Source organism: Artibeus jamaicensis, unplaced genomic scaffold (genome assembly GCF_021234435.1).
Source record: "Artibeus jamaicensis isolate MK-2021 breed Jamaican fruit bat unplaced genomic scaffold, CSHL_Jam_final contig_548, whole genome shotgun sequence".
Classification (NCBI taxonomy): domain Eukaryota; kingdom Metazoa; phylum Chordata; class Mammalia; order Chiroptera; family Phyllostomidae; genus Artibeus; species Artibeus jamaicensis.
Genome location: NW_026521883.1, coordinates 5721469 through 5749070, shown reverse-complemented (window position 1 = coordinate 5749070; position 27602 = coordinate 5721469). Strand labels below are relative to the sequence as shown.

The 27602-nt window shown below is 47.2% G+C and overlaps 1 protein-coding gene across 1 annotated transcript in view; it reads right to left on the bottom strand.

The window, feature by feature from the left end:
- Positions 1 to 22512, bottom strand: part of ANP32A (acidic nuclear phosphoprotein 32 family member A) — a 37393-nt gene extending 14881 nt beyond the window's left edge. The window contains exon 1 of the mRNA XM_037155613.2: positions 22430 to 22512. Within this exon, the coding sequence (XP_037011508.1) occupies positions 22430 to 22483 (54 nt within the window). The 5' untranslated portion in view covers positions 22484 to 22512. The remainder of the gene's footprint in view (positions 1 to 22429) is intronic.
- Positions 22513 to 27602: the final 5090 nt, after the last annotated feature.

Below are 27602 nucleotides of genomic sequence, written 5' to 3'. Positions count from 1 at the left end.
CATCCTTATTATTTTAGGGAACCACGCATCGCAAGCCTGAGTATGCTGCACCAGAGGTAATTAAGCTGTCGCTGGCCAGGCTAATAGGCTGAGTGAGAGCTGACTGGAGGAGGGCTTGCATTAACATAAACCCTGTGACTGGCTTCCCTTGCCACCTGGAACCAGCTTCCTACCTCCTCTGGTGGGTGTAGGGAGGACTTGGTGTCCATCTCACCAGGACAGAGGAGCTGGTTCCACTGCAGATGCTTCCTCTAGGCAGAAGGAAACTCGGGGCAGTCACCACCCCAGGACTGGCCCGGGTACGTGTGGGACCTGTGGCCTGGGCCTGGCCAAAGGGCCGGTTCAGTCTATGAACTTTAGTTTGGGTCCCTCACATTATGCCTATGAACTTTAGTTTGGGTCCCTCACATTATGCCTTTGCTTTCCTCCCCTTAAACCTCATTCCTCCCTTCCACGGCCGGTCCACTTCACTTCAAGGACTCGTTAGTTCCACATCCTGCAGGAAGCTTTCCCTGACTGCCCACCCTGACCTAGCACTGCCTGATTTAAGAGCATGTGAAGGAAAGTATTCTCAAGCAGAGGAAAATAAGCCCAGAAGGCTGTCTGGGAGTCAGGAAGCAGGGAGCAACAGTTTGAAGAGGGAGAGATGAGACTTTGGCACCAGTAAATGACATGATCAACTGAAAAATCGAGCAGGCTGCATCATCGAAGTGGTTGCCCTTTTCTACCTTCCATGGGTGCTGGAAGGTCTGAAGAAGCTGGAGTTGGAAGCACAGTCCAGTGAAGACACTGGCCCTAGCAGGTGGCGTGTGAATGGTGACCAGAAGGAAAGGGGGACAGAAGCAAGAAGGCACAGTGCAAAGGACACTTGACAAGCAGGCAGACCTGGACTCTGGTGCCCATTTTGCCACTAACTTGCTGTGTGCCCTGACAGAAGTCATGCCCACTCTCTGGGCTTCTGCCAGTTTCCAAATCCATGGCACTGAACAACAGGGTCTGAGTGCAGAGATGCCATTCCTCTGGTTCCCAAATTCTGCAGTCCACATTTTCAGTCCTACCCATACCCATACCCACCTACTATTCCCCAAAAGTAGGTGGGAGATTTCATGGGCTAAGAAGTCCAGGATCCATCACTAAGGGATGCCAGAAAGGAAATCGAGGACACAGGGCAATTACCCCAATAATTACTGAAATGCAAAAATCAATCATGTAGTTTCTTAAAACACACCTGGATCACAAAAATGGCCCCCAGAGGTCTGGGGTGGTGGGTCCCAAACGTGGAAGCGTGGCTGCCTCCCATGTGCAGTCGACCACCTCACAAAGAGGCAGGGAGCAGACTGCTATTCCCTGCTCAACAATCCCGCAGTTCATAAAAAAAGAAAAAGCCACGAGGAGACTGAAGAGGAAGACCTGGAGAGCGGGGGTGGGGTAAATCCTGGTCAATCTTCCTAAAATGCTGCTCTGATTGTGGCTCATGGTGTCCCATCACTCCCTGTGCCAAAGCCTTTAATGGTCGTGCGGATCAAGTGCAAATCCAGAGAGATTTCTAGCCCTCCAACCATCAATCCCCCTGACCAATCCCCATGCTCCCTGTGATGGTACTGTCCCCACTTCACCCCTCTGCCAGGCTCCCTGACCTGCTGCAAACACAGTGACACCACCTGGCATTTCTTCCCCATGTGACGGTTTACAGAGTGCTTCCTGAGGCATCATCTCATTGAACTCTGCCCAGACAACTGGAATTCTACCCATTCCATCCCTCCCAGGGAAACTGTCCCTGTCCACCAGGACCCTCTGAGCACTGCTGCTGGGCCACAGGACATCTGGCAGTCTTTAATCCTGCTGTCTCTCCTCCAAACACAGCCTCACTGAAGTCCGAGGTCTCAGTGTCCGCCTGGTGCTCTGCCCAGAAGGGCTGGCTTTCCGTAAACACAGGTCACTCGTGCTGGAGGAGGGGAAGGAATGGGGGCGGGCAAAGGCTAACACTTTATTCACTTTCTGAAGCAAAGTGCCCCGCTAACTTCACTCTTGGGCAAGTCAACAAAAATATTTTTAAAAATGGTTTCCAGGACCTCCGCCTCTGCTGAATGATACCATTGATGTTGGCTCTGAAAAGCAGATTGAAGGATTTAAGTGTGGCTGGGCTGGGACAGCTTGTGGACAGCTGGGGCTATCCGCTGCAGAGACCCCCCCCAGAGTCCTTGGGTCAGCAGGGTCTGAAAAGGGTGCACAGCCCAGGGTCTCTGCCATGAGTGTGGTGCAGACCTTGCCAGTTACCTACTCCCTGTGGGTCCCTGAGTGGAATAACAGCCTGCAAATCAAAAGTTAATTCATTCCCTTAGTTCTACTCCTCAGAGATCCACCAGCTGGCAATTAAAAACCTCTGTCCAGCCCTACCCACCACAATAACCCACTGAAGATACCATGCCAGTCAGACTTGGAGGCTGAGACACTTTCCACAGCCTCAGAGTGAGGCCTCTGCTGAATTTCCAAACTAGCTTTTTAAAAATGCTTTGGAGAATTAAGGGATCCCATCTAGCTTCTTGGGCAACTGAACAACTCAGTGATTCATGTAAGGTCAGAGCTAGTTCACTGTTGAATCAAATCTTGGGCCCGTCTCAATTCTCCAAATTCAGTGCTCACTCCCCTAAGTTACAGGCCTCTCCATAGTGAATTTCTTGCAGGCAGAGGACACGGAGGAGGAAAAAGAAAACAGGTGTTGGCAAAAGAGCCCCAGTGCGCAAACTCGGTCCTCCTCCCTGCCTCCACGCTCACATCCATGGGGCTGGAGTGCAGAAGAGGCAGGAAAGGCTAAGTGGCCTCAGAGATGAAACCCTCAACCTCAGCCTCCTTCCCTGCCACCTCTACCCAAAATGACAGAGGCATTGGCAGTGACAGAAACAGAGCAAACACCACTGCACTTAAGCGCTAGTGTCCAACCACTAGTCAGAAACCGCTGATTTGGGCAAAAATGGAAGCCAATCATGCAAAAGAACCTAAGGCTAGGGGCTGACAGTTCCTTCTGTCCAAGACCACTAAACAAATCAGCCAACAGTCACACATAGGAAGCAATTTAACCTCAGTTCTTTCTCCCTTAGAGACACACTCTATGTGCAACCTGCCTAAATCTGTAGATGAAATGCTTATGGTCCAAGCATTGGAGATGGAAGTGTAAGAAATGCTAATAAGTGAATGCTCCATGCATCTAATAACTGCAAGGGGGAAAATGGAAAGCAATGGAACAAGAGCACGTAGGGAAGGAATGGGGAAGTGAGGGGCCGCTGGGAGGAAGGAGAGAAGGGGAGGAAGAGGGGGAGACAGGCAGACCCAAGAAAAGACACAGGCAGTCAAGAAGAGGGAAGAAAGGAGGAAGTCACAAGGCTTATAGGTGTTGCTTTACTTTCCAAGTTCCACCCTTTTCACTTGCATTTTGGTGATAGTACATATTTTAACTGTTTTTTTTTTATTGTCATTCACTAGTCTACAATTGCTTTAATCTCCAAAAGCTAAAAACTAAAAACTTCACCATCTTTCGAATTCTTCAAGAGTCAGGGAGGGGCTCAACAACTGGAGACACCGTAAGCAAGAATCTAATGATACCAGTCTCTGGCAGAAGCTCATGAAGGAGACAAGGCAGTCAACACAGGCAAGGCCAGCCTGGGCCCGTGTTGACAGAAACAAGTGGGATGCACCCAACGCTGTTCCTCCGTCAGGGTCCCCAAACACTCTGCCCTAGAGTACCGAGTCTCAAATTCTGAACCTTCGAGCAGGACAAACTCGAGGAAGGCAACCGGAGTGGGAAGGCAGCTTCAAACTGACCCAGGAGGAACAACCGAAGGACCAGCGATGTTTAGGCTGGAGGGCCGGGAGAACCCTGGTGGCTATCTTTCTCCACCACCTATTTGAAGGAGTGTCATATATGAATAGAAATACTGAGAATTACAAAGAGGTAGTTTTTGGCCCAAAATAAAATATGAGGGTATTTTAAATTATTACACTTCCTCACAAAAGAATGGCTGCTCTGAAAAAAAAAAAAAAAGAAAAAGAAAGAAAGAAAAAATTAGTGAGCTTCTGTCCCTGTAAAGTGCTGGGATTGGAGGCTACTAAGTGACTGAAAAGATCTGCAAAGAACTTGACAAATAAACAGTGCTGAGTGATTATTAAATGAGTACTATTGTATGATGAGGCATCACAAAGAGATACGCCTTGGGTCTTTCCTTCTCTTACAATGCTGTAGTCTCATTCTTTGCTCTTTAAAGACATGTATTTATTTAGGCCACAGGCTCCCTCTAATTCACTTGACAATATTTACAGTATCTATTAGATCCTGAGCATCCGTGCTAGGCATTAGAGATACAGCAGTAAACAAAGCTAGGTGCCTGGCTTCACAGGTTTACAGTCTAGTGGGGGAGCAAAATAATAAACTAATAAATGTATATAGCTGTACATAAAATATACATATAAATGCTACCAAAAAAAGGGGAGGATGGCCAACAGCAACAAGGGACACTACTTTAGAAGAAAGCCTATTCAAAGTTGAGCTTTCAGTGGGGAGTTGAAGCCAAGTAAGACCAAGGGAGGAGCCTTTTGGGCAGAGGGAACAAGGCAAAGATCCTGAGAGCGGGGAGTGTGTCTGGCCATTCTGGGGAACAGCTAAGAAAGAGGGCAAGTGGCAATGACAGAGTTTGTGGGGAAAAGGAAGGAAGGGGAGTGGTGGTGTGAGAATGGGGTGGGAAGCAGGCAGCTGTCTCCCATGCATTTGGAACAACTGCATAGGGCAGTGGGTAGGGCATGAGTTTCACAGGCCATGAAATTAGCATTGTTTGGACCACAGCAAAAGGGGTAAGATCTAAGTCCCAACCATAACCTGGGACTCCCCTTGACCTTCCTTAAAGGAAAAGAGAAGAAGCTTGATTCAGGGTTGTGCTCACCCAATGCTTCCAGGGAGAAATGGGATTCACCCCTGGGAAATATCCTATGGCAAAATGTTGGTTATGAGTGTTTGGGTGCATGTGAAATAGTTAGAAAAACCTGGTTTGGTTCTGGGATTTACCACTTAGGAACTGTGAACTGGGGTTAAGACTTCACTGGGATTCACTTTCCTCATCTGTAAAATGGAGAGAACTCCTACTAATCTCTGTGGGACCAGAGGAGGTAAACTGCTATACGTGAAGGGAGCAAGAGAGAAATTTTACAAGTTTCTCACCAAAGACTACACCCCAGGAAGCAGAGACGAGGTGTTATGCAGCTCTGATTTCCCCACACTGCCTTGCATGTACCTTTCAATAAATGTTTGCTGAACTGAAAAGCATTAAAAATAATCTGGGAAAACATTCTGTCATTTTTTTCTTCCTATGAAACTGCAGTTTGCAAGAATGCCCCAGAACAGTCTCTTTTCCCTGTAATCTTTCACTTTGGGGGAAGAACCACTGAATCACATCAGGGGAGGGTTCTCAGAGGGTCAAGTCCCAGGAATGGGGACAAGAACAAGGCTTGCCATCTCTGCAGAAGACTCCTTATTCTTTGTACCACCCCAGACTTCCTCAAACAGCCTGACCTGATCTAGGTCCCAATCAAAGGAAGAGACTATATATCATCCTAGGACAGGATCATGGTCTCCTGAAAAAGCTAGCAAACACCAGAGATATACAATATATGCAACATATATGAAAACTCCACATCCCTGATCTAATCCAATTGACTCAATGTAGGGATCGAATCCAACTGCCCAGATAAGTAAAAGAGCTGGTCCAAAGTCACTTCTGTTGTTTAGAAAAAATTGTTTTAAAAAGTAACACTTGCATTCTCATGGTTTCAAAACCAAAAAGTATAAAATAAACAGTTAATTCTCCTTCCCACCCCATTCAGTTAACCATCCCACCAGGGTTTGTTTACAAATACAATAACTACTTCAGAATCTAATGTTTCTCCTTTTTACCCAAACTATGGGTAAGATTATGTATAGATCTCTGCTTTGCCTTTCCCCTTGGAGTTTTGTGTATTACGGTTCAAAAAAGCCATCCTTGTTTCTTACTTGCATTGTGTTCCATTGTATGGATGTGCCATCACGCTCCTTGACCAGTCCCATACCAATGGCTATTTGGATTGCTTCCAATCTTTTGCTATAATAATTCTACTTAAGTCACTTCCCATTAGCCTTGCTTATTAACCAAGAAGCTGGAATCAGATCCCACTTCTGACCTACAGGGGCAGCAATCATAGAGCCTTGCAGTCCTCCGATCTAATGGACTCACTGCTGTGCCTATGTGGGCAAGTTACTTCACCCTCCACTCATTCAATAAATACTACTCCAAACTTATCAAATGCCAGTGCACCAGGCACTAGGGATCCAATGATAAAGGTATCTTTGCCCTCTGCTCCCAGTGTCCAATCTTGGAGAAACAATACACAGGTAATGTGTACTGTTTCTACACCTGTACTACAGTGTACTGTACCTGTGTATTGTGCTACAAGACACAGGTGCAGTTAGTTCAGGCACCTTGAAGGCCATCTGATTCTTTGTCTGGAAATGGGCAGCCATACTTTGACCCAGGAGATCAAAAAGAGTAATGCTTGCTAACTATACCTAGCATGATACAAGGCTCATAGTAGGTGCTCAATAACTTCCGAACCCAATTCCTGTCCCAGAAGGGTGTCTTGCTGATGGCAGGGCAGCAAGGTATTATAGGCAAAAATGCACAACAGCATCACCACACCTGCTCTACGACTCTCCTCACAGGTTGAAATACACTGCTCCTGGCTTCAAAGAAGCACCCAAGTCCCTAATTATGTCTTAGCCTACTGTTACTGGAAAATGATTGGCCTTCTCCCACTTTCCAGACCCTTTCTAATGCCTCCGAGGCACCCTGGGCGTGCTTCTCATCCGTGTACACAAGCCCTCGTGTGCGAAGCTAGTCACAGAGGAAACCCAGACACATTCATTCAGGCCTCGGCACAAAAAAGGCAAGGGCAGGCACACAAAAAGTGAATTTTACTGGGATCTCCCCCGACAGTGTAAACTAATCATTTACAGGAAAAAAAATCCAAAGGAGAAAAACCACTGAACCTCATATTTATTTTGTTTACTTTAATGCACATTCTAGTTCAAAATAAAACATTTTTTAAAAATCAGAAACTTTGGCATCATGTCTTCTGCTTTCCTAGGGAAACAAATGCAGCAAGATTTTATGACAGAACAGAAATGGAAGTCAGGAGTCCAGAGTATTTCCATATCACCAGCAGCCCCAAAGTGGCTGGGAGAAGGTGAAGGTTCAAGGTTCTGGGTATTGCTCTGAGGTCAAGGACCTGGCTTTGCACCCAAGCACAGCTCCTCAGTACTATGTGACCTTGTGCTAATTACTTAAATAGCTTTCTGAACCTCAGTTCTCTCCTCTCTCAAAGTAGTAATAATCCCACTCATGTTGTAGTATTTTTGTATTGATTAAATAAGAATAAATAGCCCTGGGTGGTGTAGCTCAGTGGATTGAGCACAGGCCTGCAAACCAAAGGGTTGCTGGTTTGATTCCCAGTCTAGGGCACATGCCTGGGTTGTGGGCCTGGTCCCTGGTAGTGGGCCTCTGAGAGGCAACCATACATTGATGTTTCTCTGTCCTCCTTCCCTTTCTCTCTCTCTAAAAATAAATAAATAAAACCTTTAAAAAAAGAATAAATAGGTGTCTGGCACATAGACATTCAATAGTTAAAAATAAACAAAATATAGAAAAGATACTACCTTTTCTCAGTATTTAAAGGATGAAAATCTAATGCCTTCCCTTTAGAAGCTCAAATCAGAAGAGTAGGCATCAAATTATTCAGCCCCCATAATAATGGGATGCTAGTTCCTTAACAGGCTAATTAATGAAGTCTTACTTCACCAGAGCTCCTTTCAAATTCACGAAGGACACCTGCTTCTAGATGAAAACTATCAGCCAATTAAAACTCATCTTTGTCCCTGGAAGAGGTGGGTCAGGTTTGGGCTTCTCCCCGTCAAACATGCCCTGAGGGGCCTTAGTCCTGCTTCCCCATCTTTGGTCAGAGGTATTGGTAGGTTCTCCATAGCCCACCCAAAGGATCTGGACCCTCAAACTAGGTGGGAGGGCCTGAAAGGTCCAGCTGGAATCCAAGGTAGCAATGGGGGCCCTCCAAGAAACTGCCACTTCAATAAGACCAATGGAATCCCACTGTGACAGGTAGCGAGCGCCTGTGGTTATCAAATTTGGGCTGTATCTCTATATAGGCAGGAAAAAAAAAATCAACTCCAGGTGGTTAAGCCCTTGCCTCCAGGGCTGACAGTTACAGACATGTTTAACATTTCTGCCCCTAACACACCCAGCCATAAGTGAGAAAATAAATCCATTATTGTTAATAAATGCAATCTAGAAGTATAAATTTTTCAAAGCGTTGAGTGTGAAGAGGATAATAAAACATTCTGGGATGAAAAGGCCTCTGGTCAGCTGGCCGGGGAAAATATCTAAGCTTGTGAACAGAATACTGGCCAGTTATATTTTGTACCTCTTTTGTATCATTTCAACTCTCCTATTAATCACCTCATGAATTTGAATTTTATTTAACCTCACTGGGCCTCGGCTTGCTCATCAGCAGATGATTCAGTTACTTACTGATCAGATAGATACTTAAGGTTCTGGTTTGTGGGGGCTAGAAGTCCAGTGTCGATTACTCAAGTCTTTGCTCAATGCCACCTCCTTAGAGAGGTCTTTCTGGATCACCCACCCCCTTTAACATGGATTTGTCTTCATGGGACCCGGCATACCAGCAGTTTGACTTGGGCTGGCTTACTGACTGTCTCCCTCAATGGGAAGTACAGATGATGTGCTCATCTATTTCCATGCTAGCTACATGCAGAACACAGAGAGCAGAACCAGGCATGCAACAGGCGTTTAACCAACACAGACATGCCTCAGGCGTTTTGCAGGTTGGGTTCTAGACCACCTCAATAAAGCACATATCGCAATCAAGTGGGTCACACGAATGTTTTTGGTTTCCCAGGCATATAAAAGTTACAGTTACACTATGTTGTACTCTATTAGTGTACAATAAAATTATGTCTAAAAAAATGTGTATACCTTAACTAAAATATACTCCATTGCTACAAAATGCTAAGAGTCTGTTGGGAAAATGGCACTGATAGACCTGCTCAACACAGGGTTCCACAACCTTCAATTTGTGAAGAATGCAGTATCTGTGTAAAAACAAAATTTTCTATCTGCAGAAATCATGCTCATAACTCAGATTAACAAACATCATACAGGAGCAGGTCATGCTGCTCACCATCATGGACACCTATGGCCATAATAAGCCCCCTGCATTCACCCATACAGGTCTGGCTTACGGCTCAGTGGGCACCTTTTAGACCAGATCCAGACATTGTGGAGTCTAGGGCCACTGGTCAAACTAGAAGGTGCTTCTCTCCCATATCCGACCCTCTCCTGCAGAGGCCACGCAATAACCACACTGGCCACCTGAACTGAGGGGAGACTCCTGAGTGTCTACCTACCGAGGCCAGCTGCCTGGCCTGAACCAAGCGCACTTTCACTTTTAACAGAACAGCATTCCCTTTTAGCTCCTAGGTCTGCTCTGCTACCCCCGCCCCAAACGGCAGCCTTGGAAGGCCCTACTCTGAGAGAAGCCTCCCCAGACTCACAGACCACACCTAAACGTGCCGACAGAACACATAAGGGCATGTCTGCAACAGAGCTGCAAACTGGAAGGGGGCTAAAAAAAGCAGAACCAATCATTATGGCAGCAGGCCAGCCTCTGCAGATAGGCCTCTTCAGGCCTACAAGGGAGACAGCTGGGGAGCTCTGCTAAAGTACATGCCTGCCCACTCTTCCCAGGCCACACCCAGGGTGTACCCAAAACTCCATGAAGAAGGGAGAATGTACAGAAGTGGAAGGAACGCCCTGGGTGAGTGTGATGGCCAGCCCCTGGCCCTCCATATGGAGCAGGTCCCCGTGCCAGAACAGACAGATTCTCTGTACAGGCAGCCAGGCTGGAGACCAGATGACGTCATCACAAAGCCTTGCCATGCACCCAGCAGCAGGGGAGCTATGCTGGGCTCTGCAGGCTCTCCCCAGTGCCCTCCAGAGGGGGGAAAAAGAGGCACTGACCAACCCGATGGTGAGTGAAGCCACAGTGCACACCCCAGGGAGGTGCTACCAGAATTAGCTGACAAACACTGTGGCGTGACCTGGAGGCCCTGGGACTTCATCTTTACATCACCTGGGAAAGACACAATTTGCTCCCTTTCTTGACTTCCTGAAGATGGAGACCTAAGAGGCAGGAGGGGCTACTGGCAGAGAACCCCAACCCCTACGCTATGATGGGAAAGGGAGACCCTAGGGCAGGAGAAGTCCACATCTAGACAGATGTTACTCCAGCCCCACCTCAAATATGGGGGCTCTGTCGCCTGCCTGGGGCCCCTCCTGCCCCCTCCTACCTGTGTTAGTGAGGCCTCCTGCCGGGACAGGTAAAGACAGCTCCCCCAAGAACTACTCCTACCGTACACAAGCTCAGACACCTAAGAAGGGGCCTCCTTCAGACAGGCTGGCTCCCCCTGTCCCAACAGCTTGTTCAAGCCTGTGCTGGTTAGAATCTACTCACCTTCAGGGGCTGTCCACAAAACGCACCTGGCACAAACGTCATTTCTTTCAGTCTTAACAACACCTCCCAAAAGCAGATACTCTTAGTCACCATTTTACAGATGAGGCAACTGAGGCTCAGAGAGGGCACCTGCCAGGTATCTTTAAGCAGTGGAGCTCCTACCTCAAACACTGCCCACTATACCTGACTTACAGAAGGCCCACTGACCTGCTTCCCTGTCCCCTGAAAGTCAAGGACGGATCAAGTCCAGGCTTGCTCAACACTCCAGGAGCAGCCTCATGAAATACAGGTAAATGAGAAATTACAAGTGTGATGAGCAGGAATGTGCATGTATGTGAATTGTGCGGCCAGGCCAAGGACCGGATTCCCTGCCCCCAGCAGGTTAAGTTCTGCATCCTTCTTTCCTATTTCCTGTTTTCCTTGTTCCATTTTCCTCTCATTTTACTTCTACTTAGTTTTCTTCTTACCTGCTGTAAACTTCTGCGCCTGCCTCAGTGCAGTGGCTCCCAACTGTGCTTCAGAGCCCTGCTCAGAGTCTTCTAAAAATACAGACTGGGCACCACCCTTGGAGAGGATTCCTTAGCTGGGCAGAGCCTGGGAATTTCTTAAAGTGTGCCTCTCATGGTTCTGACATACAGCTGTGGTTGCAATCTGCCTCCCTAACCACACACCTGCCCCCCCACCCCATCTGTGTGCTGAGTTCTCCAGCGTCCCCCCAACCCCACCACCACCTTTCTGTGACCCACTCCCCCCAGTCCAGGACACAGGAACTGAGATACTCAACTAGCAGACTGAATGTATACCTCCATGCATCACACTGGAAGCAGGCCCTGCCAGTGAAAGTGGGCTCCCTCACCCCTCCCTCCAGTCACACCACTTCTGCCTGCTGGTGAGGCCAACAGCTAAGGTGGTTACATAATGTGGGTCGAGTCCCTCCCTGGGATGCATGCCCCTGAAAGTAATCTTTTTAATTTTACTGTCACAGGATCTTGCCTCAACCATCCGCTCACCCCCACCCTTTCTGTCTTCTCCCCCTCCCCTGACACACTCTCCCGTGACTTTTACAGGAGGCAGTGGAATTTGGCAATCCAGTCCTTCTAGACACCTGTGACTGCCAGGTCCCAACACCACTCTGCTAAGATGCCTCACACAAACACTGCAGGCCTCCCCCTCCAGCTTCACTCAGGCTCCCCATCCCTGCTCCTGCAGCCTGAAGCTGATCCTGCCCTTCTCTTATTCTCAGCCTGAGGATAAGCAAGCAAGAGAAGTCTGCTGATGAATCCTCTCACTGCAGACACTTCTGAGCCTCTCTAGACATCTGGCCTTTGTTGGACCCTAAGGCATAACCTGAGGGAGCTCTGGCAGGTAGGGGGCAGGGGAGACCTGTACACACAGCCTAACTTCGAAGCACGGAGCTGACACCCAGAAACGGACACTTGATTTGCTGGGGATCTCAGGCAGATCATTGTATTTCCCCCGTTTTTCAAAGAAGGGTTAAGAATGGTCTCTACTCCTACCCATCACACACCAGGCCTGGGAAGACCTTAATAAGGAAAAAGTACAGGCACGTCCTATGTAGCATGAACTTTCATGACTGAATTAAAAATAAAATAAGCAACTGATTAGACCAGCGGTCTCCTAAGTGGATCACAACAAGAATAATCCACTGGGATCCAGGAAGAAAATATTAGGACTTTTAATATCTCTTAACTTCCCCTTAATTTTTACTGTTGTTTTATAACATGCATATATTTATATGTAGTGTATGTGAATAAGCCATAACTAAATGGTAAACATACTGGGACTCAGGTTCAAATTATTTTACTATTATGGGATGTAAAAATCAGAAAAAGTTGAAGACCACAGGATTGAAAAAATATGAACTCACCCACCCAGTGGCAAAAGCTCCCAACCCACTCAGTGGGGAGCTAACAGCTCGGTGCTTGGCTTACCGAAGAGAGGGTGGTAAAAATGACAAGAACGTGCAAGTACATGGTTCCTTCATCCAACCAACACTTCTAGAGTGCCCACCGTGAGCCAAGTGCAGCGCTGAGCTCTGAGGAGACACAGAGCTAAGCAGAAACAGGTCCTTTAAATCAAGCAGCTTACCAGCTTAAGCAGGGGGAGAGATGCTAATTAAAACACTCACATTCAGGAATGTATAATTGCAAACTGAAGCACTTTGAAGGTAATTTCTGTAAGAGTTTCCTAACAAAAGAACCAGACCTAGGGCTTACAAGGGGTGGAGGATGAAGGAGATGGTAAAGATGGCTAGATGCTAAGTAGGTGGTGGTGGCAGTTACAGCATGGAATAGATTTGAGTCACTGAAAGGCAGCGAGTGAGGCCAGCACAACAGGAAGGGGGGCAAGGGAAAAGATGGGAGACAGAGGCCAACAGTGGCCAGCCCACGCAGGACCTTGTTGTTTTGCTAAGGAGTCTGGACTTTATCCTAAGAACAATGGTGTATTTTAAGTATGGGGTAACACAATTTCATCTGTTTTGGTAGGGGCATTCTGGCTGAAGTCTGAAGCATAGCTTCCAGGGGGCTGGGAGGCAGGGAAATTAGTTGGCAAGCAGTAGAAAGTATTTTGAGTTGACAGAACTTGTAATGGATAGAAAGAAGATCATGTGTGTACATGTTAGGAGGGGGATGAAGGAGGCTACACTGGTCATGTTCCCCTTTGAGTATGTTGAATATGAGGTGCTTTGGGGATACTCAGGTGGAGACATCAAGGTGAGTCCTGTGCCCAGTAAACAGCAGCTGCTGATGCCGGAGGATAAGCCTTTGTCGGGCGGGAATACAGAAAAAGAGGGCCCAGGGCCCAGGTATAACTGAGTCCAATACTTCATGGCTACAGAGGGCCAAAAGGCCACCAGAAACTGAGCAGCAGCCAGAGCTACAAGAGAAAGACAAGAGAAAGGGAGGGACAAGAGGGAAGGTATCTCTTGAAGGTCAGGGTGTAAACACTGCTGCTGAGGAGTCACACAGGAGAAGACAGTGAAGGCTGTTGGGGTTTTGGAAGTTGTTTAGGAAGCACACCAGACTGGAGAGGGTAGTAGGTGTGAAAGAAGGGAAGGCAGGAGGTCGTTACAGACGATTCACTAAGCTGCATGTAAAAGGGAAGAGATGCGCAGTTCAGCAATGAGATAAAAGAATTGAGGGAGCTTTTCCATTTGCTTAGGGATGGGAGAAACACCCCAACTGGAGCAGTATCCGTGTGACAGTGGTTAGGTGCCCAGAAGAAGACCGGAGAGCAGGCAGGGACGAGACCCAAAGAACAGGTGAGCTGGGCAGACTTGGTGTAGTAATTTCTTTGGAAACTAGGAGGTTTCAAAGTTCTCTGTGAGGAAGGAGGTTGTGGTGGGATGGGGGCTGAGGGGGTGGGGAAGGTTTGAGAGGCTAAGTGGGCAGTTGGAGAAGAGTCTGGAATAGTTGCTGAGGGCAGTGACAAAAGGAGTTGCCTGGGAGAGGGGCAAGTCATGACATTATCCTCGGCAGAAACAACTCGGCAGAAACAATCCAATGCTGGGGCTGCGCACGTATAGTTATAAACTATGGTATAGTTATAAACACATCTAGAAGCAACAAATTTACTGCGGAATTGCTTGTAGGGAAAAATAACTTCTGGCAATTTTGAATCTATAGCTTCTAACCTCTTTTCCCATTGAAACAAATGTTACTTTTTTTTTAATATATATAACATGTCTGCTGATAACGTGAAGTTTATTTTTAAGTGAATGCCAACTGTGGTGTTCTAACAGAACTAACCATAATAACAACACATAGTTTATTGAGTGCTTACTGTGTGCCAGAGACCATGTGGTAGGTACAACCACATTGTCACTTTACACAGACAAGGAAGGAAGGCAGGCACTGTGAGGTGAAGGGGTTTGCTTGCCCAAGTGCCACAGCTGAATGGGGTGGGGGTGGGGAGGGACAGGGTGAAACACCCAGCGGTCTGGGTGGGAGCAGTAGCCAAGTGCACTCCTCTCTACAACCTTTCTCCTCACTGGTAAATAAATGTGGGAGCCCCAGGCACCTGCAAGCGTGCAGGGCACCAAAAGATGGAGGGCAATGGGCAACGAGGGCAGAGAGAAGCAGGTGGAGGAACACGCCTGACCCACCACCAGCAACCCCAGACAGCATCCCACCAGGGTAGGAATTTAAGATAATGACTCCCTAATGCCATGAAAGTCTGGGTTGAGAAAGACCTAGAAGGAAGAAAGCAGCCTGAAATTAAAAAAAAAAAAAAAAAAAAAAAGGGAGGGACGACTCAGAGATAAGCTGGCTTAAAAGCAGGAGAAATCACTGACCTTCACAATGCTACAAATGGCATTCTCCCTATCAAACCACAAAATAAATACTTGAGTGTGAAAGAACCATAATATTCTCTTTTAAATGTCTTTCATACACTAACAAGTAATGAAATCAATTTATGGGTCAAAGCCAGCACACTTTTTTTTTCAATGAACGGATAGTGTGTTTTACATAGTAAGGGGCTTGCTGTCAGTTTTTCAAATAACACATCTGCTCACCAGGCAGTGGGGTAAAACACTTCTTACTGTTGGGATCACCAAGTCTGAAAGCCACGGGTCTCATTCTATACCCTTATTTCAGTGAAGAAAACAGACCCAAAGCAGCTGATCAAGGTAGTTAATAGCAAAGCTGAGAACAGCACTCAAGTCTCTAATAGTTCTCTGGTAATTTCCTCACCAAACTGGAATCTCCAAATGCAAATACTTCTGGGAAAGCCAGCCCTGACTTTATTCCACATTAGAGTAAAACATAGTGGAGTACAGTAAGCTGATCTTTTAGATCTGATACCTGGAGCACGTTTGGGTAAAGGAGAAGATAAAATGAGCATACAAGGTAGCTGTGGAGCTGAAGCAAAATAAAATCGAGTGAAAACATAGGGGTTGCAGGATGTGGCCCAGCAGGCACAGAATAGGACCTGGTGTGGCAGAACAGAGACCTGTATCTTGTTTACAAACTTTGAATTGACAAGTATCAGGACAACTGGTTCCATACAAGGAGGCTGCTTCCATTTCTGGGCAGGTGGCCCAGGGCCATGGGTGCTTTGTGCATCTCTTTCGACAAATTTTATTAAATGAGAAGTTCTGAACAACAGATGCCTTCACAATTCTCCATCCCTGCCAGACGCCATCTCTTTAATGAAAACATCATTGTTGGGTATTTATCATCTGTTGTAAAATTATATTTCAATGTAAGGTTAAGAGTCAGAGTCAAGTCCATGTTTCTCTACTTGTGGCAGGAGGGCAGTGGTGATGGGAACTAGTGGAGGGTACTTTCTAGGAGACTAGAAGTAGCCAGAGCAGGGAATGGTGAGGGCAGAAAAGGGGAAGGGGAGGGTATGGCTGCAAACATCTATTCGCAAAGGAGTGCCCTCTCTGGGCACCATAGTAATGAACCTTTTTACCAAGTCAGAATTCAGGGCAAACAAATGGGCCAAGTTCATTGTACCAGGGCTCATCACCACTCAGCCACAAATTCCTTGCTCCTTTCCTCAGTGACTACACTGAAGTAAAGAGGGCAGGCACAGTGGAAAGATGTCTGATGAATACCCTACACACCCTCCACCCACAAAGGATTACCAAAGCTCCAAGTTTCTATTTCAATGTGGTATGATTAATTTGAACTGAAGCTCTGGGATGACCAGCCCTCAAAGCTCAATCAGGTGCCTGTGTTAGAAATAAGGATTGTGTAAGTCACCTTGAGAGGCTGGTGGTGCAACAGCAGCTAAGACTGGAAACTGAGATTTGTTCCCTTGGATTTAGCATCTTCTCCCCCCAGACCTGGCCACTCTCACATCCATTCTTTCTGTTCATTAGCTCAGGCACAGGAGGCTGGAGTTAGAAAGAAGAGCTCTGAAACTCAAAGCCACTTTACTGCTGGTTTCCCCAGGAAACATGAATGGTGTAAGAGCGGCAGGACCAAACAAGAGATTCCAGGATTATCTGTGGTTTGCAACGATCTGTGCTCTGAGGGTCTGATGTCAGCCACTGAGTACACAGCTGCTGCACCTTATGCAGACCTCAGAGCGCAAACCGCTGCAGTTCAAAGCTCCTTCCCTCTAGCTCTGAGGAGACATCTAAAATATAAGAGCAGCCATTTAACTACAAGATGTGCAAAAGCCTTTTGAAATATTCTGAGTATGCAAGATAAATAATTTTAGCTGGTTACACAGAACCTCTGGGTAGTAGGAACGTTCTATTTTAAATGGGTAACAAGGGCAATTTGTCTTCTAATGCAGGTTCTTGGATTGAGTCAGATTTCCACTAGGTATCAACTAAAGGGCACACATAATAGAATTTGAAAAGCCCCCCACAACACCAACCAAATAAATGGCTTGCCATATGCTTGATAAAAAAAATTTAACTCAAAAACTCAAGATTCCAGGGTCCCTCCCCCTAAGCTAGTAAACCAGAGATTACCAAACTTTTTCTGTAAAGAACTAGATAGTAAACTGTACCTAAAGGCAAAACTGACAGTGTTACACTGGCAGTTTCATGAGAGAAAACAAATTTCCACCATTCTTTTCTTGATAAAATTAAAAAATATATAATGAGCATAATTTTCACAATTTTTGTAATGAAACTAACAAATAAAATTCTTTTTTGAGTAGGGGGATACGATTTATTTATTTAATTGGGATTCAAAGTTAAGTGTTCCACATCATCAAATTAAGTGCAGTGTTTATAGGCACAATTATTCTTAGCTCATGGGGCTGTACACAAAGAGGTTCCTCAGGTGTATCTGGTGCTGGGCCATGTTTGGGACCCAACGCACTATATAACTTCCAAGGTTCTTACATTCCCACTAAAGGGCCTCTGGTTTTTACGTCGGGAGGAGAGCCTAACTTTGCTGCGTGCCGGCTGTTCGGGACCCTCTCTCCCATCCTCAGTGACTAGTGACTCACTATCACAACAGGGAGACAGGATGTCACAGTGCTTGGCCTACCAGGAAGGAGTTGATGGGAGGATTGAAAGGAACTGAGAGGTGTTACTAGCATACTAGTCCTAGACACCGAGGACATGCCAATTCTGTTCTGTTTTTTGGCTGTAGACAAGATCCCATACAAACCACTGCCTAACAAGTTCCTGTCTGTCTTCTCATTGCCCCACACACACCCCTCAACACCTAAAAGGCCAGATTCGTTTCAGCTTAACCAGAGGTCTCATGCTAAACGAAACCCAGAAAGTGCACGGCTTCCTCCTTGAAACGGTCATCCACCAAGCTGCTGGTCCTGACCAACACCGTCAACATGTTTGACCAGGAGGCTTTCCAGTCTTCATGCCTTCAACCACAGAAAACTCACTAGCTCATAAGGTGAGTTTCAAAACCTCTGAAAACAAAAAAGCTCTTCCCTAAGGTATTTTACAAAAAAAAAAAGGTGCTTCCGAAGAGGCAGGTGAGAGTAGAGGTTGCGTACAGACTGCCTGCGGTAAGCTGTCTTCAATTTTCTTGTGTGTCACGTAAGAATAATAAGAGTATCTACTTCATAATGCTGTTGTGGGGACTAAATTAATTGATATGCAAAGTCCACTAAAAACCGTGCCAAGCACAGCATGGGTACAATGTTTGCATTAGCTGTTATTATTAGCCATTATTATTCTAACCCAAAGAGGAGCTGAGTTGTGCCTCATGACACCCCAGTACCTCTCAAGGAATAACACTGTCATAGACTAAGCACCCGAGGGCCAGATCAAGCCAGCTTTGTCACTTAACTCACTAAATAAGATTATTATTTCTGTTTTCCAGGTAAGGAAGCCAAGGTTCAAAAAGGCAGGTTAGGCTGACTGGCCTGAGGTCCCAGGAGGTTAACTTACCTTATTACCTTTCTGTGGCAGGGGGGATTCAATCTCAGGTCTGTGTGGTTCCAGAACCGAGATTCACTGTGGACTCAGCCCCCAGACTCAAAACTACCATCAGCAGCAACAATTCAGTAACAAAACATAACTGCCATGACTACCCTGAGCTCACGTTCAATTTTCTGCCTGTGAATTCCTGGTTAGCTTGCATAAACTGGAATTAATATCAGGCTACTTGAACCCAATTAGGCAGTAAGTCAGACTGGAAAACATCATGCGGTGTATTCCAAAGGTCAAAGTTAAATCTGGCTTACTGGGCAGCCTTTGCCCAGCACTCCTACGAAAGCCAGTCTCTATGCAGACACCAGTTTAACCAGTGAGGTGTTTAATCAGCACCCTACCAGCTTTAAAAAGTCCCAGAGAGATGCCACCTACAGGATGCATTGTCTTCCTCTGCAGTGAATAGCCAGAGAAAGGCAGTCGGCAGAAAGACATCACTTACTTTTTAAAAAGCAAACCGTATTCCCTTCTCTTGTTTATGGTTACATTTGCTACTGTAGCTGCCTTCCCTTTGGGAAAAATAAAAGGAGGGCACAGAAGAAATAAGCCCCCACCCCCACAGCCTGAAGGGCGCTGCAATACCCACTTGAAACACGGAACAAGACCTACCTTCCCCGTAGAGCCCAGCCTGAGGGCGGTTCCCCAACTACCCGACAACTCGTCCCTCCCGGGTAGCGCCTGCTGTCCTTGGCTTCAGTTGGGGGCCTCTAGAGTTGCGTGCGTATTCCCTCCCAAAAAAGAAATCTCCTGTTCAATTTCTTCCCCCACCCTGCTATCAGTTCCGAAGCGTGAATAAACACCAGGGCAATCAGTTCGTTAGGGCCACATTTAACTACGTCTAAACGCCTGCAGGAGGAAGGGCGAATTACTGAAGAGAAGATGGGGGAGGGAGCACCACTGGGGGGTAGAGGGAGCCCTGGAACGAAAGATCGTCGCCTCCCAGTGCAAGGGCAATTGCTAAGCCCCAGCAAAGCCTCAGGCCGATGGCACCGGAGGAAACACTCACAGGGGCCCCAACCACATCTGAGGGTCCCGGGGCCAGCTCCCCCTGCTGCCTTCACGTCCAGGCCCGTCGGGGTGATGGCGCAAGGTTCGGCCCGCCCCCCCATCCCAGCGACAACAGCCGCGGTGACAAAATGGCAGCCTGGCGCCCGCCAGTCGTGCCACAAGCAAGCAGGGCCCTGGCGGCTGCCCCTGCCCCCCAATAACGCTTCGGCACCCTTCGGTCTCGGCCTCGGGTGGGCCTGGCCGTTAAAGACATAATAAATAAAACACCTCGAGCTCCACACCAGCTCAGGACACCCAAAGGCCAGCACGGGGCCAACCAGCGCACCCACGCCCCGGCCGACCCGCACCAGGCCCAGCCACCCTCCCGCCAGAGCCCACAGGGAGCCCAGGGCCCGCATTCTGGGCCCGCGCTCGGCGCCGGCCGCACTATGGGGGAGGGGCGGGGCGGGCCGCGCGAGACCCGGGAAACATGGCTGCTCGTCCTATTTCAGCTTCGCGGCGTGGCCACCAGCCCCCGGACCAGAGTTGGGAGAGGCTCAGAAGGTGGGTGTGTGGGGGCCCCTGAGGGCTGCACGGTGGGCATGGGAGCAGGGGGCGCTATCCGGACGCTATTTGTCTTAAGAACGTTAAGAAAAATAGTTCCTCCTCCCCCACCTCTTTTGTCCCTCATTAGGTAGCTTTCTCCCCCTCCTCCCCAAACGTTTAGAAAGTGCCCCCTCCACTTTGAACCCAACCTGGCCTTGAGGCCCGGGGCAAGCGCGTGGGCAGAGAGCCTGGGTGGCGAGGGGGCGAAGCGTGAGAAATCACTCCCAGCCCGGCGCGCTCCCCTCCCCCCAGCACACACTCAGGGAAGTTTAAAGAGCCGGTTCGACCCGCTTTCTAGCTCGCTCCCAGTTGGCCAGCAGCGTGGATGGGTTGGCCAGGTGATCCGAGTCCCCACACACAGCCACCCGCGGAGACCCAGACCCCCTGCTCGGCGCCATTCCCCCTCCGCACAGGGGGCTTCCGGAAAGTACGCGGGAAGACCGAGGCTCGGGGCCCCCTCCCCCACCACCACACCCAGCCCCCAAATCCTCCGGCTGGGGGTTCGAGCCAGGATGAAAGCGGCCAGAAAAAGGCAAGCCGCCGGCAAATTGTTCGAGGCAACTCTTGCCTTTTCCGCTGGGCACCCCTCCCCGCTCTCCGCCACCCCCTCCCCGCCCTGCGCGCCATCAGGCACTGCACGTCTACAGTCCACAGCTGCGTTATGATGGGGAGAGGCACAAAAAGGATCTTGTTTTCAAAAGTCTCACTCAGGTTTGGGGGAGGAACTAGAGAAAAGAGGAAGCAAGGCCTGTCTTAGCCAGGGATTAGGGTTTTAACCAACTGGAGGGGCGACAGGTCACAGTGTTCCCCCAACTCTGGAACCCTGGCCACCAAGGCTGGAGCAAAGGCCCTCCCTCCGGTGTTCTCCTGGTCCCCCCAACCCTAGGGGCGACCAAAAGAGTCGGCCAGAGTCTCTGCCTCAGACCCAGGTTCTCCTCCGCAGAGCCGCCAACTCGCATAAAACACTGTTTGAAAGCGAGAGGGAGCCAGAAAAAACAAAACAAAACAAAAACAAAAAAACCAGCGTTCGAGTAACCCACCCTGGCCTTCCCCCTCCTTGAGGTGGGCTTTCACTGAGCCTCCCAGTTCCCAGCTGTGTAAGTTTCCTTCGGCCCTACTCCCGCTGCTGCCCAATCAATAACGGGGACGGGAAGGCAAACTCCCATCCCAAAGCTGCGTGTTCGCTATGCCCGCATCAATCTGGACCCAGCCAATACCCACCACGGGCACCAGCTCCGGGCAGCTCGCGTCCTGACAAAGTTTCCTGTGCCCATTTATTAGCCAGGTGACTGCCCGGGAGCCCACCCTAGAGAAAGACCGACCGGGGACACCAGGGTTCGAAGGCTGGCGTCCGGAAAGAACAGGGGCGAGGGGGGACCGGGACGTAGCCTTTGGGTAACTTGCAATAGCGATCGCTCGAGGTGGGGAGGCGCGGGGATTATCGGTGCCTTCGCACGTTCGAAAATCCCTCCCTCTCTCCTTCCCATTTATCCTGCCTTCCTAAGGAAAGGAAGAAATATCAGCATCTGGCCCGAAGGTGGGGTGGAAAGAGTGAGGGAGAAAGAGGAGGAGAGGAAGGAGGCAGAGAAAGGGAGGGAGGGAGAGAAAGGGCGCGTTCACGAACACTACAAAGTTACAAATATGGCTCCCCCGTCTCTCGCCTCATCACTGCAAAGAAATGAAGACGCACTTTAAACTCGAGCCATTCCCAACTCCACTGCAGCCCCCTCCCCACGCGCTCTCCCTGGGGGCCTCGGCCCACATTTATCAGAAACTAAACCGGACTCGCGGAGCCCAAAACTTATTGTGTGTGCGCGAGGGAGAGAGAAAGGGAGGGGGAAGGCGCGGGAGGGGGCTAGAGGGGGGTATTCATTTATAAAATATAACCCCCCTTTTTTGTTGTTGTTAAATCCAGGAGGCAGCCCCTCTCCTCCTCCTCCCTCGTTAATCTTTTCCCCTAGACGGAGTCATGGGAGCAGCGAGCTCAGAGGGTCATTTTGCCTATTCTCCCAGACCCAAACGCGTGCGCCCGCTGGCCCCCGATGGGTGCACACTTGCACGCACACTCGCACCCACACTCGCACACGCGGGAGCACACGCACAGGTAGTCACACACCAAGGGCAGCGGCGGCGGCAGCCGGAACATGCTCGGATGGCATTGCAACCCCCAACCTTGTAATTCATTTGCAGTCCGACCCCCAAACCGATACCTCCCGGGCTCCCCCCCTCAAAAAAAAAGTGCCTCACCCCGCAACGCACACACACACAGACACACACACAAAGTAGGAGAATGGACCGACAGAGATATTTTTGGCAAATGCTCACATCAGAGGGCGTCCTGTTCCGCAGCTCTAAATGAATCCGTTTGTCCATTTCCATCTCTCGCGCTCTCTCTCTGCAGAGGCTCCCGCGCCGGCGGAATTCAATCAATAAACCCCGAACCCACGGCCGCGCGTTTTAGGACTTTGAAGGCTCAACCAGCTCCGCTCGGTTCTCGAGCCCCCAGCACCCGCGGCGCACACAAACCTGATCACAGTGGAGGCGGGATTTGCGGCCGCGCGGATGAGCGGCAGCAGCTTCAGCCAATCGACGCCGAGGATCTCCGAGCAACAGCCAGTGGTGGCAGCGGCGGGGGGGGGAAGGGGCCAATGGGCGGGCTGCGCAGCCGGCCAGAGAGGCTCAGCCATTTGGTTGTGGTGCCGGAGACGGACCTCTTTAGATTTCTGGGCGGCTGAGGAACGCGGTTGCAGCTCCGTGGCTGAGCGAGGGGGGTGGGAGGAATGGCGGGGGAAGGGAAGGTGACTGCCTCGAGAGCCGAGCCGCCCGGCCTCGCCAGCCCGCCGCCGCCTCAGCGTTTGGCCGGGGGCGGGGCCGCAGGTGCGTTATACAAGGGGGAGGGGCGCGGCCGGAGGGGTCGGGTCGGGGTCCTGGCCGGACCGCGGGCGTCCCGGAGCCGCTCTAGGCCTGCGCGCGCCGCCCCACCGGGTCGCGGAAGGAGGCGGGCAGCGTGAAGTCTGCGAGCAGCCGGCTGCCGGGCGGGCGGATGAAAGGCATGGGAAGAAGGGCAGGGATATAGGGTGTTGTGTGTTTGGGGAGGAAGGTTGGTCGTTTTGGGGGTGCGACGGGCGGAGTTGGTGGTGCTTGGCTCCTGATCCGCACCGTCTTTGTGAGGTCCCAACTCCGGCCGTAGCCCGCAACCCGCACTTCCCTTCGCTTCCAGCCTCGTCCTAGTCCAGCCGCAGCTGCCGGCGTCCCTCGAATAAATAAGTAAATAAAAGCAAGTTGCGTCCACCTTTGGATGACTTACCTTGCGGTCTCCACCCTTTCCACGGAGGGGCATTTCAAGTTGCTGTCATATAATGTCATTTAAGAAGGAGTGATCACCAAAAGGCATCCAATATCTTGTTTAGTCAATAAATGAACGATGATCGTGGATTATGAACGGTTGGCTGGATGTATAGAATATTTAAAAGTGGAAAAGGAAGGTGCTTCTAACTCATGGTGTTCTGGACCAATTTATGGGCTTCATAGACCTAGTGAAAGAAAACGGCGCAGTTTAGTCTAATCGTCCACCTGAGTCATATGGTTCAATTTGGGTTGCCATAGAGGCTCTACTTGAAGCACTTTATCAGGTTTTTTGGTTTGCTTGCTTTGGGTTTTTCGAATCACATTAATTGTAAGAGACCTTAAAGCTTTAATTCCTGGTGGGTTACCAATTTCCTGTGGGCAGGCTTAGGATCTTGTCCTGTACTAAGTTGGCTGCCTATGGCTGTTAATAAATCATGGGGATTGTTGTCAACAAGGACAGATACATCTTGACCCTTCCATGCACTGTTGTTCAATGCTTTTATTTCTACACGTCTACACTCCCCATACACTTTAAGGTAGTTTTTCTGTTTGGCTACATGTGTTTTCAAGGAAGTGGGTTCAAGGGAGAAATAAGTCAATATGTATGTTGCAAATCTGAAATGTTACATAACACCAGTACAGTTTCATTCTTGGGCGTATAAACTTTAGGAGGAAATAAAAAGTGACAGAAAGTAAATCGCACATACAGAATGCTTACACTGGGGAGGAAAGTTGTAGTAACTTTAAAATTGTAACCTGATGGATTACAGGAGTAAAATCCTGCAACTAAGTATTTTACTTGATAAATTCTTTCAGATAAAATAAGTGCAGTTTGAAAAGTGGTCATGTTTATTCTTTGAGTAGCTAGGAAATGGGGAATAAAAATGGAAAGTCATTGTTTTAGTTTATATGGACATATATAGTATAGTTTATTTGACTTGACGGCTGATACATGTCTTCCTCGATCTTATTGAAGTCAGTGTGTGTAGTTGGAGTTTATTATTTTAAAAATTATACTGGCTTTGTTATATGAGGGGAAATTCAAAATACCAGAATTTACTTATAAAAAATTGTGTATTCTTATATGTTTAAACTTCAGTCATCTTCAAAATACTCTCCATTTGATGCAGTGCACCTATCAAGACCTTCTTTGAACTTGTCTGTTTTGATGCCTTTTAGTGCTTCTGCTGTTTTTTGTTTCACCCCTTCCACACTGGCAAAACGTTTCCCTATGAGGACTTTTTTCATTCAGGAAGACCACAACAAAAATAGTCAATTGGGGTGAGATTGGGTGAATAGGGAGGGTGGGGTGCCAGGATCATGCCGTGGGTTTTTTTTTGTCGTTGGTCAAAAACTGCTGAACACTGAGCGTGGTGTGGGCAGGTGAGAGTGATCATAAATCACCCATCATGAAATGGTCAAATGCTTTGAAAGAGTCTTCAAAAAAAAAATTTCATTGAAGCCAAAAGCAGCCTCTCACAACAATGCCTGTTGATACACTGATACAGATGGGTTCCTAGAACACACCTAGGAGGAGAACCCTATACCATACAGCAGGCCCATCTTCTGGAAGATAATTCCATTTTTGTTTGGGTCCCCATTCATAAAACATTGGACCCCAAATTACCTGTTTGCCAGAGTCAGTTGTTCTTTCTGGGTATGGTATTTAAGGTTGTTCCAAAACAGAGCTCTCCATCATAAAGATTAAGTCAATATGAGGTGTAGAATATGTAATATAGGAGTCCTGAAGTTTATGTTCTCTGATGGTAGATCCTTCCATTTAAATATTTAATCCCAGTTAAGTCCACACCTTTAGCAATGTGATTTAGGACAGTGCCTTTCCAGAGAAGTAATGCCTTAAAAGCCAACCAGTCAAATGCAGGATGTTGCTCATCCACCTCTGCTAAACAGAAGCAAATAGCTCACTTTAATTGTGCAAAGACTGAAGAAGATGCCTTGGAAGCCCAAACCTCCATTAAAGAAAGTGAACAGATACAAATTAAGATTAGGATTGAAAAAAAATAATGGCTTGATCACTAAATCAAAATATTAATGTAAGTGATTTTTAGAAGAACCTTACCTTTATATATTTTTGTAACAGCTTTTGTACTGGTGTTAGAAATGGAAAGAAGGCTTTGCCAGATGTCAATCATTACAGATGCTGAAATGTCCAAAAAATGTATATAACTAATTGAATACTTAACACCCCATCTTTCCAGCATACTTTAAAAGAAAAGATTTCCTCTCGTTTTTACAAATAGATTTATTTGTAGTTTACTTTAAATGAAATTTTAATGATTTTGATTTTATTATCAAAAGAAAATAGGAAGATAGCTAAAATTCAGTCATTTGCCCCACATTCTTAACCAAACGTTTTTTAAAAACTTGCTGTTACTGCTTTTGCTGTTATTGTTTTTTAAAAAACAACTTGTCTTACAGAGTTGTTTTTTAAATTACATTTCATTGCATGTCATAGTAGTAAATCGGTGCTCTGAATGGCTCTGCATATTGCACATCTGAAGATGTAGTAAGAAAAGAAACTCCCCATCAAGTTATCTTGGCTAAATTTTGATGTGGAGTGGGAACAGAGTGAGTGATGATTCTACAATGGAAGTTAGATTGTGAAAGATAGAGAGTCTGTAACCTCTGGAACTGGATTTGATTCACACTGAGAGGGATAAATGAGATACAATTCAAAGGTTTGAGCCCCTCAAGAAAAAGACAGACTTAAGTACTGAAAGGTATCTTCCTCCCTTTCAGAACACTTTCCATCAAGAGCCAGCCCAAACAAATAAGCAGCCTATCTTGTGCTGTAGGAGGTTTGAGTAATATGTGTCCTTAACCTCTTGATACCTGTTGGAAAGTACTGTTTTATAAATAACCCACATTCATCCTACTACTATTTTAGCTCGTTTGTTTTTGACCTCTAAAAATGGAGACCCTCTAGGTAGCATCCTTTTTACAAGTTAAACTAATGTAGTCACAGTCCAACTTTTTGTCTTCAGTTTGAGTCACAGACACCGGAACCTGGCCATAATACTTTTTCACCCCAAAAGACAGTGATACGGAAAGACTCCAGCTTTAATTATGTTCTCGTTATCTTTCCTTATAAATAGGTTTTAGAAATGGAGATTATTCTTTGAAATCCATGGTAATAAGTGTGAGACTGCTACTGCATTTTGGTTTGAGTGGCAAAGGAATGTTGAGGCCCAGGATCTAAAAAATTACCTGTTTGCTTAATAAAGCATTAGATGGTTTTACTTTTAAATTATTGAATAGTTAGTTACCTTGTCAATAGGTAACTAACCTAGGCAGGTCACAGAGAAAAAAGCACTTCTAGGGAAAAATAGTCACATGTGATTTTAAAATAGTGAAAATCTTAAAACCAACTTAAAGGTGAAAACAAAAAGACTTACCACCTGTGCACTTGTTTGGAAATCACTAGAAATTCTGTGATTCTAATTCTTAAATATATTTGGTAAAAGAAGTAGCCATAAGAGGATAGTTTGTTTACCACTCAGCAGGAAGAAAACCAGAGCCATAGGTTCTATTTTTAGTATTAAAATATGGCCATAAAGGAAAAAAGATGCTTTAAAGGCAGTGGAATGTGGAGTCATAGTTCAAGACCATAACTAAAGGCAATCTTGGTTGAAAAAACAGAAATGCAATTAGCTTAGAATCTACTAATTTGTGTCCATGTGCCTGGGGTTGAAGTATACCTCTGAAGAAGAAGTTACTGAAGTCTATTAAGACATGAGATAGAGAACAAACTTTCTAAGAACTTTTAACATATTTACTATTTGCAAATAGTGTTTATAATTTTAATTATATATGGTAAAATTGTTCTCTGAAATCATGTACTTTGATATAGCAGTTCTCATTTGTACCTAGAAGTAATTATGTAATTTGAAATATATACAACTCTTCTTGAATTAGACATCAATTTCATGCATTCTGAGAAATTAGTAATTTTTAAATGTATTTCTAATGGAAATAGTAGGTCCTCAGGACAGAATACCTGTACCCTAAACTTCTGCTGGAAATTCTGAATCCTAGCAACTTGAGTATAAAAATTATGCATTCACTCGTACATGACCAAATGAGATAGCCGGGTTAGGTGTTTGAGGACTCCTACCCAGCAGAGTAATAC